Source organism: Lissotriton vulgaris, chromosome 5 (assembly GCF_964263255.1).
Source record: "Lissotriton vulgaris chromosome 5, aLisVul1.2, whole genome shotgun sequence".
NCBI lineage: Eukaryota > Metazoa > Chordata > Amphibia > Caudata > Salamandridae > Lissotriton > Lissotriton vulgaris.
The window spans coordinates 907,822,899-907,842,327 of NC_141693.1; the positions used below are offsets into that span (position 1 = coordinate 907,822,899).

At 48.8% G+C, this 19,429-nt stretch overlaps 2 protein-coding genes across 3 annotated transcripts in view; one reads left to right on the top strand and one right to left on the bottom strand.

The window, feature by feature from the left end:
* LOC147711788 (uncharacterized) overlaps positions 1-9,241 on the bottom strand; it is a 41,506-nt gene extending 32,265 nt beyond the window's left edge. Inside the window, exon 1 of the mRNA XM_086924716.1 lies at positions 9,190-9,241. Coding sequence (XP_086780842.1) covers positions 9,190-9,241 — 52 coding nt within the window. The remainder of the gene's footprint in view (positions 1-9,189) is intronic.
* The window catches only part of DNTT (DNA nucleotidylexotransferase), a 1,394,583-nt gene that overhangs the window by 80,305 nt on the left and 1,294,849 nt on the right, over positions 1-19,429 (top strand). For both annotated transcript variants that reach the window (XM_086922528.1, XM_086922529.1), the window contains exon 2: positions 18,612-18,786. In XM_086922528.1, the coding sequence (XP_086778654.1) occupies positions 18,612-18,786 (175 nt within the window). The remainder of the gene's footprint in view (positions 1-18,611; positions 18,787-19,429) is intronic.

Sequence of the window (19,429 nt, forward strand, 5' to 3'; positions counted from 1 at the left end):
GTAAGGGCATGCTTCCCGCCGCATTTCGAGCACTCGTGCTTGAACTTACAGGGATAACGGGAACAATACCCCCTGTTGTAGCTCCAACAGGCCCCTGTGCTATATCCCCCTGGTTTAGACTGCTGCCCTGAGACGATAGAATTGGGCACAGTTCCACCCCCCGCCCCGCCTTGGGCGGGACGCGGCGGAAAGGACCGATACAGCACCGGCAGCCCACTGGCCGTGTGCGTGGACGCAGTGGAGTGCGTAGACGCCATCCACTGAACCCACAGCTCCTGATCCACTTCACCCCAACACTTTTCTGGATTAGCGCTGACCCTGGCCCTAAACTCCTCATCATAGCTCAGCCAGGCAAAACCCCCGAACTGCATCTGGGCCTTACGAATAATGTCCATGTATTTAAAAAGCGCAATCGCCCTGTCTAAATACTTCTGGCAGTACACACTCGCAAAAATGAGGAAAGCGGACGTCCAGTTCTCCATAGTCACCGGTACCCGAGGGCGCCTCGTCAGTTCCCACTCCTCCTCCTTGGACCCCTCTTTAGCCTGCACCTCCCTGTGTAGCAACTTAAAGACATCCACAAATTCATGTTTCCAAATCCGTTCCTTAAGTTTTTCAGTCAGATGGGACCCCAACGGCATAGCCAGACCCATATATGGCAGCTTTTTTGGCAATTTCAGCCCTTTCTCCTCCTTCCCCTCCGGTTTGTCCGTCTGCACCCCCAAGGTCACCAACTTACCGTCCACCTTCTTACCATCCTCCGGTGGACCGCCCGATGGCATCCCCGCCTCCCGCACCGAACCCTCGCCTACCCCCACCGACCTGCAAGTCCTCTTACGCCCCTCCACCCCCGCGGGCCGTCATCCCAGGCTGCCCACCAGGCACCCTCACCTGTGAGTGTCTCCGTCCGGACCCTCGGTCGGCCTCTGGGCACAGTCGTCTGGACCTCCGCCGTCCTCGCCTTAGGCTTCATCTGCGCCGGGGCCTGTAAAACATCAAGGTCGCCGTTGTCCGCCGCGCGCCCTACGCCTTCCAGGTCATCCCGCACCTCCCCATCCTCCAGCTCATCACTCTCCGCACCATAATCCAACTCAAGCACCGGGTCCAGATCCACACCCACATTCTCCACCTCCTTCACTGCCCTCTTCACACCTTTCTGCACACTCCTCAGCACACGCACGCCAGTCTCCCCACGCGCCGCAGGAGCCCGAGCCCTCGGTGGAGGGACAGCCGCCGCAGACTGCCCTGCTGCTTCTGTCCTGCGTCTCGAAGCCGTCTTGCGCTCCGCCAGGCACCCCCCGGCTCTGCCAGCAGCCGCCGGCTTGGATCCCCTCCCGCCCCTCAGGTCGCTCGAACCTGAGTGGGCCCCAGCACCATCGGGCCTCGTAGCCGTCCTGGCCGTCCCTACACCTGCCATGCTGCTCGGGGGAGGGGGGTCCTCCACCGACTTCCTTGCCCTGACTCTCCTAAGTTCCTCTTCCCTGTCCGCCTCCCGCTCCTCCTCAGAGGTCGGGGAGGGGCACTCATCCACCTCCCGGTGCCACACCGCGCCCACCCTGGCTCTGGACTCTTCGGCCCACCTGACCTCCTGAATCTGCTCCAAAATCCTCTCACCCCGGGCCCTGTCTTCCCAGGAAGTGGCGCCCCAGATCTGGGGGGGGGGGAAGGGGCGGGCCGTAGCCAAAAAATTCAGGCCCCGGGGGTAAAACCCCATCTGCGGGAAACCGGGGGCCCAACCGGGCCCCCCTCCCAGAGTGACAAAATTGGAGGGCCCACTCCTCATTCCCAGGTCCCCAGCCGGCACCTGCCTCGCCGGGGCAGGGGTGCCTGCCCTGGAGTTGGTGGACAGGTCGATGGGGGCCAACACATCCTGCCCCAAGCCCTCCCCCCCCGCGCCCCCAGACAAATCAACCCCCCGTGTGGGGGGGCCAGCCTCCCCGCCGGAATCCCGGGCCTCCTGGGCCCCTGGTACCCCACCAGGCGCTACAACCTGCCCAGTGAGGCTGCCTGCCTGACCCTCGTCCTGCACAGCGCCAGCCGGCACGTGCTCAGGCCCTAAAAGCTGGGGCGCGGCCCCAACAGCAGCCCCTGAGGCCCCAGGCAGAAACTCCAGTGAAGGGAAAGCCCGCGGGGGCAGGCTCTTCCGTTTTCCCCCCCTCGCCGTGTCCCTGGGCGCTCCGCCCCCCCTCCACTCGCCTACAGGCCCCCGCGCGTCAAGATCGTCCTCTTGGCAGGCCACAACTGCGGCCTTCACACCGGCCGAGGCAGCACGCGTGCCCCTGGTGGCCCCCACCCAAGCCTGCTCTAAGACACCCGGCTGTATGAGGTCCTCCCTCCCGGCCCGCGCAAGCAGCAACAAGGCCTGCCGCACCTCCTCCGAGGAGACGCCCGACATCCCGCCAAATTGCACGCTACCGGCGTGAGGAAAAAACGGCTGCCGTGAAACAGCCCCCGCCGCTTATGACCCTCGCCCAAAATTAACCCCACTACACTATACTTCCAGAAACTGCACGCTAACTAACCTCCCTTTCTTGAACCCTCCCGATGGTGCCAGGCGCAGGAAGAGGAAGTTCACTTCCTCCCCAGCGCCTAAATACCCACCCCCTAACTCCTCCCCTTCCCCTACCTGGCCTATCCCATGCGCGAATGACCCCGGGGGAAGACTAGTCTGCGACTCTGCTTCCCCCGGGGCCCGGCAAAGTGCTGCCGGGCAGACACTGAGCAAGAAACGGAGCCCACCCGCAAAGCGCTAGCTTCTCCCCACCCAGCGCCGCGTGTGATGTGAAGGCGGCGGGGTGGAGAAGCGAAAAGAACAGCGCCCGGCCCGCAGCAGGTACGAGCAGCGCAAGCCCCCCTCTGCGCAGCCTAACCAGCAGGACCATCGGAGCTCACCCTGCAGCGCGAGTAAGGTGGGGCAACTTGGAGGGGCAGTGACCCCAGGGACAGCGCTCAAAGGAGAGCGGCAGGAGCAGCAGGGACACCGCAGCACTGCAAGGCCGACGCTCCTCCCCCGCCGGGCCTTGTGTGGAATGCGAGGCTGCTGCAGGGAGGAAGGAGACAAGAGTGGCAGTAGAAGGCCGTCCAGCCGGTATGAACTGAGAGCCCCCAACACTAAAGGCACTGAGAGCGCATGGCACCCCCACACGGCCCAGATAAAGAAAATAATACGAGACTCAGCGCAAAGGAGAGAGAGTCCGACAGGGTGCCATCTCAGGAGGTGCCCGCTCCCGGGGTGACGAATGTGAGGACGCGAGGAATCCAGGGGCAAGCCTAAATGAGCCAGAGCCCGGCCCGGCCAGTAAGTGAAAGTACACGGGCCCCTCGAGTGAGAAAACTGCTCAAGACAGGGATCTGAAATGGAGTAGAGGCAACACTGCCACCTAGTGGCCACCACAAAACCAGCACTGGAAACGGAAATAAAAGGCAAGGACTGGGGAGGCCCGCGATACCCATAACACAGTCTTACCTGCCGGATGACACCTCTGCAACAACCCACCACCAGCAAGGGGAGGCACCACTACATGACCAGCCAGAGAAAAGGTCAAGGTGAGACAGCCCCAGAAGAGTGTCACCCTGTTTTCAACGCTCACACTAGTACAGCACAATACAAGGCAGCAACGTGCAAGGAACGCAAGACGGTGCAGGAACGCGCCAGGATTGCAGCAACTCAAAAAAAGAACACTACAAAGGTAGATTGCGACCAGGCAGACACCAGGAATCAAGGAACCAAGCGAAGTTCAAGCCAGTGCTACCAGACGTGCCAGGGGTGCAGTGCCAGCACCACAGGGCACACACTGTAATGCCAGATGAACTGCAGGAACGCGCCAGAATCTTCAGGAACGTGCCAGAAGCACAGAACCGCGCCGTGAGGTAAGCAACAGGAGTGCCAGAACTCCACACCCGCACGACAGGACCATGCAGCACTGCACCGGAACGTGCCAAGAGCGCCAGGAATCAAGAGCGCCAGAGTGACGCTGCACAGCGACACGCCAACGCCACGGGACAGCGCCCAAAGGTCCCCAAGAGAGACAGCGACGTCTCGCAGCAACCAGAGCACCATCGTCAGCACGCATGGCGGCATGCACTAGAGATGCATGCACAAGGAGCGGTGACGCAACCCTCCTCTGCGCAGACAAAGCGCGCCAACGCCAAAACACCGTGACGGTGAATAGCGACTACGAAGAAGATAGCACAGCATGACCACTCATGCCGAAGATGAAAGCCGACCACCCAGTCTGGTCGCCAAGGAAAGAAAAGAAGCAACAGAGAAGATCGCGACAAACGGTCCAGTCAAACAAGAGAAGAACACCATGCAGGAGAGATATGCCCAGACCAGAAAGAAACAGGTGGAGTGCACGCTGCCTGGGGAAGACTGGTCGGGAAGGCCAACGACAGCAAGAGGACCAGACCACGTCGCACGAAGGAATATGGAAAGGAAGTCCATGACGCCATAAAGAAAAGGAAGGAGGAACAGTAGAGCCAAAGGAACCCGACGAGACAGGAGAGTCACAATGGAATTGACCAAGGAAGGGTATTCTGATTGAAGGCAACAGAAGTGATCAAGTAACAGGAAGATACAATGACAGGTCTAGTCAACAATCCAGGGGAAGACAGTGTCCTACCACATGGACAGAACCAAGGGGACGACATGTAGAGGGCCCGCTACATTGAGAAGCCTGGTTAGCATGAGTAAGCAAGAAAGAAGACCGGACCGCGTCGAGGAAGAGAACGAAGAGGAAGAATGGAGTAACACAACATCACTCCACAGAGGAAGAGAGAGAACCACAGTCAGCACACAGGAACATCGGTGCTGTCCAAGGAGCATCGCAACAGTCAGCACACAGGAACATCGGTGCTGTCCAAGGACCGTAGCAACACCCGTGTGGATCCCAGTAATCCCTACAACCTGCATTCGAGGAGACCAACCACTGAAGAACCGTGAGGGTGCCCCGTGAACCTGAAGCTTGCCGAAGCAGAGCATACCCGAGCACTAGATAATCCACCCTTGTGGACTACACAAGACTCGACTGTGGCCATGTCCGAAGTTCCGCAGCGACCTGCACAGCCCATATGGTCACGTGGCAGTCCAGGGGACGAGGGCCTCGGCCGCATGTCCTATGAGAGAGGAATCCGTATGGGAGAGGTGCAGCAGAGGCAGCTCCACGACAGGCAACAGGAAGCACGAAGGCCCCAGGTAAACACCTGGCACCGAGAAACGTTCTGAGGAAGGCACTGAACCCGTGTCCTAATGGCATGACCATCCTGGCGGATGACATCAACACCCCCGAGGACATCATGAGAGACTTGGCGGTGAGTCCGTTGGCAGTTCCTCAGTGACGCCTTTGCGCGGCTCATGCGAAGCCCCGCGTGGTCCACCCGGTCCCATCGTGTCCAGCGAGAGGGTCCTCCCAGCGACTCTAGTGAGAGAAGAGTCCAAGCAGGAGAGGCCAATCTTCGAGGCTCCAGTGAGAGAGGAGTCAGGCAAGAAAGGCAAGTCGGAAGGCACTCGACCGGCAGGAGGTGTGGAAGCATCAAGATCAGCGAATCCAAGGAAAGACCTCTCGTGCCATAGTCGTCTCCAACAACCAACAAGCGTTTGTCATCCACTGGACTAGGAACACCTGCGAGACCCATCAAGGGTCACACCCATTCTGCTCCAGATGCTCCAAGTGATGAACACTGTAGATAAGCATCAACACAGCAAGACAAGGATGATCTGAAGTACACCGCTAAAGTGAAGCTCATCTGACTGACTTTGTGGTCCAGAACTTCAACATCTCCCAGCGGATCGCCTGAAGAAAATCTGTTGGGGCTGTAATTTGTTGTTCTGTTTTCTTGCAGGTTGGACATCTTGTTTTCCTTTCATTAAATTTTGGGAGGGATGTAGTGTCCTGCCAGGACACAGTCTAGTTGTTTTCAGTGTAACCATACACTGTGCACCCACCCACCACAGACGTCACTGGGTCAGGTGACGCTGCTAATAAAAGAACCCGAGCGCATGTGCTCGTGGCCAGAGTTACCATCCCTAAGCTGGTGTCCTGTGTTAATCCAACAGTTTGCATCCACGTCATCCATACCAAAACAGACATTGTTATAATATATTGCTGGCTGCTACTGCTTAGGCCATGTTTCTGCACCCTGGAAATGCAGACTGTCCTGATGCATACATTGAGGGCAAAGAGGGAGCTAAGAGTTAACATTTTTGTTCAGGATGGCTGGCCCACTGGTTCTACTATCCCAAAGAGGAACTGGCTCTACTGCCCCAGGCAGGCCCACACAGGCACACCACCCTTCGCAGACGCCCTCTAAATGCACTCTAAAGGACGTTCGTGCGAGAACACCGTGAAACTAGGGTTTAAATAACAGGACCATCGCTTGATGGCAGAAGAGAGCATGTGAGTTAACACTATCCAGTGTCAGCTTAATTATGTTGGAGGGTCCCCGCAAAAAATATTTTTGGCCCCTGTTTGGAACACCTTTTACTTGTATTACCTATTTTGGTTAATTTACACCCTGTGTTGTCTAACAATTTAGAATTACATCAAGGCCCTTCCCATACTCCACAATGAACATCATAATATACTATGAACATCTGCAAGTGGAGAAGTGTGGCTCAATGGTTAGAGCGGCAGACCTTGATGCAGAGCGCTGACCAGGGTTCGATTCCCGCCTCGGCGGGATCGGGCTTAAATTCCTCTGACCGGATATTCTCGCCTCAGTGCTGAATCTAAGCATGGGCCCCACGCTGCAACTCTGGGCAATAGCTTGCTTAGTCTCCACAACGGCCCCCGATACACAAGGGATGCCTGGTTTCACCATGGGATGCCCAGGAGTGGACACCTCACAAGGAAAAGCCAGGAGGGGTTCCCTTGTAGTAGGAGTACAAGCGCCGGGATGCTTACGGGTTACTGTTCGCGCTATACAAATACAACACATATACAAATACAACACATATGTGCTAAGTCCCTGATTCCTAGTTTGTTGGCGTTTTCATACCAATTACGAGATGGGTGGATTTACATCCAATACATGCCTCACCCCTTTTTTACATTTTGGCAAGTCAAACACGTCGGAAAAAAGGGAAATACAATGTAGTATTTACTGTGACATGTGGATTGTGGTGCAGTAAACATGCTAGTCCCAAAGAACTTGGAATAGCTTCTATTTTCTGCACCCGATACATTTTGAACTCTGGGGATTCGGATTTTATCAGGTGCGCAAATGAACACTCTCTGACCGACTTTAAATCAGGAACCAGATATACCGTTTGGAGATCCCTTTGTTCAGACTTTGCAGAGCACCATTACCTCAGAATGATAGAAAAGACAAGGTACTTGTTGAGGTCCTGGAGAGTCTGGTCACAGTAACGAGGGCATCAGTTTTCAATAGCTGCCATGTTTGCCTAGATGTTAATTCTAAGCAGGGTGCACCATTTCAGTTTTCAGATCTGTTCACTAGCATATGCTATTGTGTATTCAATATATCATTTATAGTGTTATTCTTTCACTTAACAAAGGTTTCGGTATAGTGGATGTTGAAAAAAAGAGTTTCCATTGAAAAGCATCCCTCAAATGGTGCTGAAGTGCCTACTAATGGCTGTTTGTATAATATGTAAATACTACTTAACACTGACAATTACAATTGCCACCATCCCACTGATACTGTGGGTGGCGCAATGAAGCAGTATTTTGAACAAATTGAAAGGTGACTTTTGAATAGATTCTTCACTCAGGCTTTCTGCATACATTAATGAATGTGTGTCTGTTCTGTGGCGTGCACAGGGTTGGCGTCAGAGAAGTTTTAAGGCATGGGAAAAGTGGGAAATTGACCATGGCCCCCATCTTCCAATGTGCCACTGGAAAAGTGAACTTTCGCTCTAGCTCACTTCTTTGTATTGTTTCTTAACCTTTAATGCATAGTTCTAAATTGTTAGACAACACAGGGTGTAAATTAGCCAAAATAGGTAATACAAGTAAAAGGTGTTCCAAACAGGGGCCCAAAATATTTTTTGCGGCGACCCTCCAACATAATTAAGCTGACACTGGATGGTGTTAACTCACATGTTCTTTTCTGCCATCAAGCGATGGTCCTGTTATTTAAACCCTAGTTTCACGGTGTTCTCGCACGAACGTCCTTTAGAGTGCATTTAGAGGGAGTCTACGAAGGGTGATGTGCCTGTGTGGACCTACTTGGGGCAGTAGAGCCAGTTCCTCTTCAGGACAGTAGAACCAGTGGGCCAGCCATCCTGAACAAAAATGTTAACTCTTTGCTCCCTCTTTGGCCTCAATGTATGCATCGGGACAGTCTGCATTTCCAGGGTGCAGAAACATGGCCTTAGCAGTACCAGCCAGCAATATATTATAACAAGCATTTACAATGCAATAGGTCTCGCATTTACACGAGTTTGAGCTATTGACATTGCAAATAACAAAGCCTTTTATTTGTGTTTTAGTTTTTAAAATAGAAATAAAAGGCATTGTCATTTACAATGCCAATAGCTTTAACTCGCGTAAATGCGAGATCTATTGCATTGCAAATTATTAGAAGGTCACTCCAGCCGGCCCTAGTACCCATTTACTTTGCTAAATTAAATGCTTGTTTGCAGTGTTCTCTGCACAGTGGAATAAGACTTCAGATGAGAGCATACTGAATTCTTATGCTCACGCTCAAACAACCAAGGATCAGCTGAGCTAGCAAGTGCTGGGGCTACAGTGAGTGTAAAAGTGTGCCTCCAAAGTACGCAGTGTTGATTAAATGACACAGACACTAACGTAGAACCAATCCCGAGCAAGCACAATCTTAGCCAGCCCTCCAAGAAACTCAGCTGAGGAGTCAAACATTATGGCAGTGGGGTCATCTCGGACTGTGTACATTATGTATGCGCATCACACAGGGCAACACCACCGGTTCCCTGCTCGGATATGCACTGCTGCAGCCTGCAGACCTTCCGGAGAGCTACAAACCCCCCACGAGAAGTGGGGTCCCAGCTGCTGAGCTAGTACTGTCCGCCCGATTACAGTACTCCAGTGACACCAGTTCGCATATTGCAGCTGGGAGACTGGACTCTGGCTGCGAGAGGAAAGAAGGACCCCCCCCCCCTTGTCCCTCCTAGGGACCCCACTTCCGCCCTCAAAGTGCAAATCTGGAGAGCCCTACGCGGACCTGAGGTGGAGCCTGCTGCCCGCTCACCTTTTTGGGCTTTCAGCAGCACTGTGTTGGCCACAATGTTTTCAATCTCCATTATCAAGGGTGGTTGGGCTGGCACCACATCGCTCAGACTGTGGGGGGGATGGTGGGGGCCCGGTGCACACCGTGCCGTCTAGTGGCAGACTGACCCTTTATGCCCCGGCTCGGGGCTGCCTCTGAGGGTTGCAGCAGGTACCAGCGCTGAGTCTGGCAGCGGAGCAGCACTCGCTCCCGGCCCCCACACACTTCGGCTCGCTGTAGGCCCGCCCTACTGTGGGATTCCTCTGTGCCCTCTAGTGGGTGGCCTGGGCTGAGGACACAGTGCAGAACCGCCGCAGCTACAGTCTCCGGACAGTGGCCGATCACTTCCGATAATCTACTGCAGTGCTTTTCGAAAGCACCGTAAAAGCAAAAACTATTGAATAAAAGAGCCATGCTAGTATTTACCTTCAGAAGCAAACAGAAACCTAACCCTCAAATTAAGTTATGTACATGGAGCCCGTAAAACGTGAGTGCTCTTGCGAAAGCAGAGCGCACAACGGAGGACTCCTCTGTGGATTTGCCATTGTGCTAATAGAAGAAATAAGAGGGAGCGAGCCGTAATAAATCCAGCGCGCGGTGGGAGACGCCATGTGCGTGCACATCGCCTGTCCGGCGGCGGGTGTGCACATGGTTTTTCTCCCTTAGCGAACTAAAGCAACAAGGAGCAGAATGTAATACAGCCGGGTACCGGAGGCGGGGAGGCGGCTGGAGCGTTTCCGGGTCAGCAGAGGCGGCTGCTACAGGCAAGGGGTGCGCTGGGGACGTGGCGTCCACTTTCACTCGGTTTCGGCGCATGGCTGTTGGGTGCCGTTTCAATTATGCGGGCCAGGCGATGTGGCGGAGATACGGGGAGTCATGACAAAAGAGCCAGGTGAGTGGAGGGTGGCTGCGTGCATGTGTGTGTGCGTGTGTGTGTGTGTGTGTATATATATATATATATATATATATATGCAGTGTGTGTCTGTGTGCGCATGCGTGAGTGAGGCTCTGAATCTGAGGCATGACATCTGCACGGCGCCGTGCGCGCCCTCAAGGGCAAATCGGAGATGCTCGTGCCTGTACGCTGTCTCACATTCCCCCTAACACGCCAACAAAAGGTCCATCACTACGCTATCGCTACGCTCAACCTAAAAATGTCTGTTTTGGTATGGATGACGTGGTTCCAAACTGTTGGATTAACACCATGAACTACACTGCTATATTACTGGTGTGTTTATTCTCCAGTGAGTTTATTCTACAGCTCTGTGTGTTTTTGCCTCAGATTGTCAATTATGAGACAGAAATTCACATACTTGAAAGGCATAGTGGATTTGAATCCTACCCTGCCTTCACTTCTGATATATACTTCTTGCTGTCATTTTACCTAGTGATATAATTATTGCCGTTTGATGACATTTTGCTTGTTATGATCTTGCACACATATGTCTTATGCTCCATGATGTAGTCTTGCTCCTAAACGTGTGTCTGGAAATACTCTGCTATGGAAAATCAAAGTATTATTGTTCGCAAACTCTGATGGCAATGTATTCCTGACCATCCAGATCCCAGGATGTAGACAACAACACCTCAAAAATCCTCTTTCCGCATGGCCTTTTCTAAAAATCATTTTAAGTATCACAGACACAAAGCCCTAACTGCAAAGGCAACAACTATTTTCTGTGGTAAATACAGCAGTCTGAAACTAGGCACCAATAAAACTGTTTTTTTCCACATACAACATACCATTCTGGAAATAGACTTTCTGCGTTTTCTTCTTATCATTGAAGAACACTAAACCCCCTTATCTAACAAAACTTACCATATTCATCTACTTCAGCCAGAATTATGACCTACAGATATAACTATATGATAATAGGAAACTCATGATGCAATCCTACAACATTAACCTACCCATTTACACTAATTTTATTTATCCCCTTAAAGTCCTTAAAACCTCAATCCTAACTAGAGAGAACAACACTAACAGCACTGAAGCATGCTAAATTCTGTGAAATACAATCACGTCACCAGCCCACCTTCTCCAGTCCCCTGTAACTCTTAACCACCGCGTATTCCACGCCCAGGGTCTGTAACTAAACAATGGAATACAACACACCACTATAACGGCCCCAAACCTACACCATCAACCTCATCATGACACAGACCTGACTGTAAAAGCTAACCAAATCCCTACTGTCATCAAGACTCAAAATGTAAGACAGGAGTGCTATAAGTGGCCCCAATGCCTAATTCCCCAAGCCTTCTCATAGCCTGCTTGTCTCTATAATACAACCTACTTCTATTTTCTCACCTCCGTTCAAGTCATGTTACCGAAAAACAGAGCACGTATATGGACTTTCCTCAGAAGGACCTCATCACTCCAATCCATGATACCCTTGTGCTTCCTATCTGTTTACTACTGATCCAAAGTACAGATTTCTTTCCTGCTCCCCCTTAGTGAACTTCACAACATCAAACTGAAATTGGATTGACATCGGTTTCTTCCGCATGCACCCTACCTCAAATACTACTCTACTGACCACGCTCCATAGCTCACCTGAAATACTATTCTCTGTGCCTGCTTACACACATCAAAGCCCAAATACCTCAAACATGCTACCGCCCATGTAAAATCCATTACTACTGTACAGCCCACATTGCAATACCTCATCACAGTCTTTCCATCTTGAGATCTAGTTGACTCAAACTGCACCGTGATCTATCTGCACAATTATCATCGGACATATCACATTTTTACACACACATGACATCATTTCTGCCCTCCTAAAATATTGGTCCTCAGTTTCTCATGCAACACCCCTATCTGCTCTCATCTTTGACTGCAAGACCTAAGCACTCAAGGAGAGTTTGGCCCATCCTTGATACCATTATTTAAAAAATAAATACCTAATCATGCCAAACCAAATTCCAGAATTGTATACTCAAGACACTTCAAACACATTGACAAAAACATACTACACTCCCTGATCCATTGAGTTAAACTGCCAGTAGAGTTTAGTCCTGGAATAGCCAAGCTAATGGATTGAACGGAGATATGAGGATGAGATTGCCCCACCATAAACAAACTAGCTCCTGTCAGAATGAAACTGAAAAACTCCAAGAAAACTTCAAACTGGTCAAATGACAATGTACACACGATCAAGAAAGCCCTATCAACATTTGGTGGATCTACCGACCCCCAAAAAGTGAAAAGGGACAGGAAAAGTTCTGTCTATCATGCTAAACACTCCTGAAATCAAACCTTGCACAGTAACACAATCACTCCAGTGAACATTTCATATCATACAGAATCAATTTATTGAATCTGCCCCATCTCCCTTCAATACATCTAAATGTAATAACCTAGGTTTCAACTTCTTCAAGGGAATCATAGTAATTATAGAGAAAATAGCAGAACATTCATCCCCATCTGGCATTGAGAACAATTGCTTTGCCAAGAAAAAATCTATGTCTACCTGGAGTATCTCCATGATTACCCTAATATGTTGCAGAATGCCATTGTAAACACAGAATAATCTAATTTTTATTCAGGTGCCATTACCCTCCCTTTAGCTGAGGATCACTCAAATGTCTTCCTCTAGCTGCAAATCATCAACTGCTCCCATACCAGGACTTTTTCCTATATTCCCTAAATATGGGTCAACTTTTGCCTCTTCTCGATGTCCATGGTTGACCATTCTCAATAAATCTAAAATAGACCTGAATGTGCTCGACAGCTACAGGCCCATTACAGGACTGCTGTTATTTTCAAAGATCCTGGAGAAATGTGTATCCAGCCAGCTAGAAGACTATACTAGCAACCACCTCTGATTTGCAGTCTTATTTCCACACTGGTGGTAAGTATTGAAAACTTCCATCCGCAAAACTGTGGACAACATTGCCTCTTAGATTAATTACATTTCTGGTACTTATGAGCCTAACAGTGGCCTTTTATTTTTAAATCATGAAACCCTACTTGAAATCCTTAGCAAAGGAATGAGTTTTGAAGGAACAGCGCATTAAAGTAGGAAATGTTTACCCTAATACTATCAATGTTCCCTACGAAATCAGGGCTACAGCCTCTCCCATCTACTTTTCAGCTTTTATATATAGCCACTAGGCAATGTCTTAACAAAAAAGAGCATCTCCTTTCTACAATATGCAGTTGATACTTGGGTGTATATTAAGATTGAATGCTCCAACAGTCTTAAGAATCTTACCATCTCCCTTACAGAACTCAAAACTGGATGTTAAATATGAAACTAAGTTAAGCCCTCAAAAGACTGAATTTATCTTTCCTGCCCCCAGAAAAATCTTTTGTATCTCCTATCGAAGCAGTCCTCTATCGAGAAGCTCTTTTGAAGTCAAATGCAAAAAAGATTTCAGTGCATCATGCCTGTCCATAGATATTTAGGTTTGTTTACTATCATTTGTCGCTTGATATGTAAGACCGCATGCATTACCTACAAGGTAATTTCCCGGAAAAATCCTAAATAGTTATCACAATGATTCAGCTCTCTGGAAAAAATGTATTACTAGGACACCAAAATCTACCCATCTTGATACTCCTAGATTCAGAAAGTGTTCCGCCCCCAGATAATCTTGTGTTTGCTAATGTATCAAATACTTAGAATGACCTCTTAGTAAATATATGTAAGACCTGACATTTCTTGGTGTGATTACCCCCGTCCTTTTGTCTCTACCTCCTCTATTTTTGGTGCTGTGATTGATTTTGTTTTGCCAACTTAGAGGCTTTGGACAGTTTGCCGCTGCTAAACAGTGTCAAAGTGTAAGTGCTCCCTGCATAAAGTGTAATGGTAATTGGTTGTCCATGATTGGTATGTTTGCCTTACTAGTAAAGTGCACTATGTGTGCCAGGGCTGGTAATGCAAATGCTACTAGTGGACCTGTAGCGCTATTTGTGCCACCCACACAAGTAGCCTTAAAAAGGGAACACGCCTGCCATTGCAGTACCTGTGCACAGTTTGTTAAACTGCCATGTTGTTCTGTCAAGTGCACTCACTTGCCAGACCTTACCCTTCCCTTTCTATGCACATCAGACAACCTTATCGTAGGTCCAGGGTACCCCCGAGGCAGGGTGCAGTGCATGTGAAAGGTAGGACATGTACTAAGGGGTGTGTCATGTCCTGACCGTGAAATAATCTCCATTTCGTTTTTCACTATGGAAAGGCCATCTTGCCCATAGGATAGAATGGTAAGGCTGTGTAATATGTTTTCCAGCTTATTTTCCCAATTACTTAAGATGGAAAGGTGGAGTATAATGTAATAACACATCTTTTTATGAAGGTGGTTTCTGCATTGTGTGTTTTAGAAGTGGTTGAGTTGTTGTGCTCTAACATTTCTGTGTGTCTCTGCCTGGCTGTGGATTGACTGTCTGGATTTGAAAGCAATAGGATCTGGGGAATGTCTTGACCCAGGGGAGGAGGCGGGACAGCAACAGGCTGACCTGTATCTGGAGTGTAGGGGGAGGAGAAGCCCTTTGAGGTGAAGAGGCCTGGGTTGCTGCTATAAAACGTTTGTCCCATCTCCTGCTGAGTGATTGAGAATCCAGACCCCCACTAATCAAAGGAAGAAGGTGTCACTGGCAGGGAGGCACTCAGTACCGGTTTGAACAGGGGTCAGTGTTCCTTGAATTCAAAGACTTCAAAGCAATTGAGGGGTATAACTATGAGAGCTGAAGCCCCTGAACTTTGGAGGATGGATTGATCAAGTGTGAAAAAGACTGGAGCTATTTCGTGGTCAAGAGGACCTTTACCAAGGAAGAAACAACTGAATAGACTGAAGGAGAAAACTGACCCTTGCTGTGCGTTCTGGGGCTTGCCTGCAGTTTGCTGTTGTAACCAAGGAAAGACTAAAGGGACTTTGCTGTGTGCTGTGTCCCCCTGCTTGAAAGGACTTTGCTTTGTGCTGTGTCCTGAAGTAACTTAGCCCCAAGAGCCCGAGGTGAGCTGGCTCCCTGTTGTGGAAACTCAGGAACACAAAAGTTGCCAGGAGAGTCTCAGCAGCGCGGTGTGAGTGTGCTTGTTGCAGCCTGAGACCCTTGTAATCAGTGCCTTGTGATTGTGGGCACCTGAAGTCCAAGCAAGGATCAGCAATGCTGTGTGGGTGTGCTTTTTGCAGACTGAACCCTTTGTGAGGATTGTCCAGTTATCGTGTACACCGAAATCCAAGTGAGCCTCATCGACGCCTTGTGCATGTGCTTTCTAAAGCATGAGACCTTCGTAAGGATTGCCTGGTTATCGTGCACACCCGGAATCCAAGTGAGTCTCATCAACGCTATGTGCATGTGCTTTGTGTACCGTGAGCCCTTCATGAGGATTGCCTTGTTATTGTGCACATCTGGAGTCCAAGTGAGTCTCAACGACGCAATGTGCGTGTGCATTGTGCAGCGGGAGACATTCGTGAGGATTGCCTTGTTAACGTGGACCCAGAAATAAAGTGAGTCTCAGCGACGCTGTGCTCATGTTCTTCATGCAGCCTGAGAACTTCATGTGGAGTGCCCGGTGATCCTGCACCCGAAGCTCAAGGGAGTCTCAGCGAGGCTGTGTGCTTGTGCCCTGTGGCAGCCTGAGATCTTCGTAGCAGTACCAGCATGGACCGGCTGCCTCGGAAGAGCTGAGCTACCAGCCCGAGCCGGCCGTTGCCAATTCACAAAGATTGCATCTGAGGCCCAAGTCGGTGGACATGGAGAGGAGAGTGAGTTCGCGCCTCGCAGGTTCCGTGTGTCGACACCTGGGCCTTGTGCGGGCTCATAGGGAGATGCTCTCAGCCTCTCTCTCACTTCAGCAGCGCGAGCCTCTGCTTCGGCTCGTATCGCTGCCCCTATTGCCAAGGGAGTGGCAGTACGGGGGCCGGAGCGTGGAGATGCACTTTTTGTGTTATACCATACCCGTGTTGGGGGCAACTGTTGTCAGAGGCTACCTGCGAGAAAGCACGAATGGCAGAGAGACTGCCTGAGGCATTGTGATTGGTGCCGGAGTTTAGTACGGATTACTCAATTTCTGCATAACAGAGTACTTGATTTTTGTATTACACATTGCATCATTTCTGCATGACGAAGTACCTGATTAGTGTATTACGCATTGAATCTTTCCTGCATAACCAACTACCTGATTAGTGTATGAAACATGGCCTTGTTTCTGCATAACAAACTACCTGATTGTCGTATGACACATTGCATTGTTTCTGCATAACGAACCACCTGATTAGCGTATTACGCAGTGCATTAGTCTTTAAAAATGAACTACCAGATTAATGTATTTCGCATTGCCTTACATCTGTATGATGACGTACCTGGTGGTTGTATTATGCATTGCATTATTTTTATATTGCAAAGTACCTGATTGTCGTGCTACGCATTGCATTATTTTTGCATCGCAAAGTGCCTGATTGTTGTGTACGCATTGCATTCTTTTTACATTGCACAAGTGCCTGATTCTAGCATTATGATCTGCATAACATGGTGTTAGGATTACGGTAGAATGTTTAGAAGTGCTCATTAATATCGCCAGAACTTACAAGGGCTGGCTGGCCTAACAACTGGCCAGGTGAAATATTACAAATACGCATATGTTGGATTTATATTGTGTGGTCTTATTGTATATCTTTTTTATATAAAGTTCATACTCGTTTTTATAAAACTCGTGTGGAGTCTATTTGTGCTGTTATCATTGGGTTGCTGTGAGCGTGGTTGCAAATACTTTACACATTTGCCTTGAAGATAAGCCTGGATGTTCATGCCAAGCTACCAAGGGGGTGAGCGGGGCTATCTCAGAAGGTGACCTTCCTTTCCCTGACGTTGAAACGCAGGTCCCTATTTGGCCTAAGGTACCTACCTCAGCCAACAAGGGATCCCGGGTCTACCAATATATAACAGCCCAAGTCAATCTAGGCCTCAAATAGCAAGGTCTATACCTGGTGGTTGTATTATGCATTGCATTATTTTTATATTGCAAAGTACCTGATTGTCGTGCTACGCATTGCATTATTTTTGCATCGCAAAGTGCCTGATTGTTGTGTACGCATTGCATTCTTTTTACATTGCACAAGTGCCTGATTCTAGCATTATGATCTGCATAACATGGTGTTAGGATTACGGTAGAATGTTTAGAAGTGCTCATTAATATCGCCAGAACTTACAAGGGCTGGCTGGCCTAACAACTGGCCAGGTGAAATATTACAAATACGCATATGTTGGATTTATATTGTGTGGTCTTATTGTATATCTTTTTTATATAAAGTTCATACTCGTTTTTATAAAACTCGTGTGGAGTCTATTTGTGCTGTTATCATTGGGTTGCTGTGAGCGTGGTTGCAAATACTTTACACATTTGCCTTGAAGATAAGCCTGGATGTTCATGCCAAGCTACCAAGGGGGTGAGCGGGGCTATCTCAGAAGGTGACCTTCCTTTCCCTGACGTTGAAACGCAGGTCCCTATTTGGCCTAAGGTACCTACCTCAGCCAACAAGGGATCCCGGGTCTACCAATATATAACAGCCCAAGTCAATCTAGGCCTCAAATAGCAAGGTCTAAAATACCTTAAGCAATTTTTACCCATGACCTGGCCTTTGACTTTCTGGATCACTTTGAATGCCTCGCCCACCTATGTTTCAGTACTGTAAAATCTCTCTGAAAAATGTAAGATGCTCTATATATATATGCAATATTTGTACAATTATACAATTAGCACAGTCCTAGTCTGCAGTGGAACAGGATCAACGCCAAAAATACTGACATTTAATAATAAGAGGGTTAGCTGGGTGCTAAAAGTAAGACATTGATGGTAACTGTGTTGTGTTGTTGCGCTCTTGCACTCTTCAAAGAGGTGTGTCTTCAGATAGTTCCTAAATTAGAGCAGACTTGAGATGGTGGTGTTGGATAAGAGTAAGTCATTCCAGATCCCCAGGGCATTGGTTGAGAAGGCCTATCACCTTATTCGCAATTTGTCTTCTACTGTCTGATTGGGTTTTCACTGAGTTGTGCTGGGAGCCACAGGAGGTGGTGAACTTGCCAGCCATGTAGGCAGGGGTGGCAGGTGAGATGGTTTTGAAGTTGATGTAGCTGGTTTTGAATATGGTGTGGGCCAGAAAAGAAGTCAGTTGAGCTTCATAGGTGTAGGGTTGATGTGGCCATATTTTTCCAGGCCATTGATGTGTTGTGCTGCAGAATGTCCTTAAGAGATGGCAACTTGGAACTCAGTGTGTTTTATTGCATTGTATTCACGTGCTCATTATACATTATAAAACACTCTTTCACCCTCTGCGCTGAATCTCGAAAGGCTGCAGCAAGAACCATAATAATAGAAAGAAAGAAAAAATTGTAAATTGCTTCATAATTATTTATAAAAAATGCTTATCGATAATTCAATTGTAATGTTTTATAGTGACTACGTGACTCATATCATCGCCGAGAACAATTCCGGTGCTGAGGTTTTGGAATGGCTCCAAACAGAAACATCCAGAATCATTTCAAGTTTTACAATCCTCGACATCTCATGGTTTACAGAATGCATGGGAGCTGGAGAACCTGTTGAAATAGAAAGGAAACATCAACTTACTGTGAGTAAAAATATGTTTAAAAAAATGTTCACTCAAAATCTATGAGTAGAGTTAGGATGCCACCATACTATTATCAATGTGATAAGCACCATTAGGAAACGTAAACACTATTTACAGCTTCCTTTGGAATCCCAAGGCCGTTTTATAGAATGCAGAGATCCCCATCCCCTGAACAACATTTTTATCAAAATATTTTTGCATACAAAAAAAATGACGATAAGAGGAAATATGTTTTACATTATTGTAACTGTGCTTTAAAAGAAAAACCAAATCCAATAAGTCAAATTTACCGGATAGCTTATTTGGCTGAAAGCACAGTTGAATTAGATTTTTAAAAGACCCCAAAGGAAAAATGTTGCCCTATTAGATTGTGCACCTACTGTGCTAACTGACACTGTACGTTTTAGGAATTCTAAGGCTGTCGACCTTCCTATCATGTAGTGCAGGGCCGTTGGGGCACTTTATTCTGAAAGAAATACTGTGTAAGGATCTTCACCTTTACAGCCTCTTTACTAATGCTTTTATAAAAGAAGGGAAGGCAGACGAGTTGTTTATGGATTTGGATAGAATAGCCATGACAGAGAACTAGGATTACAGGTACGTAACTTTTCCTTCTCTAGCTTTTCCAAAGGCAAAGTTAAAG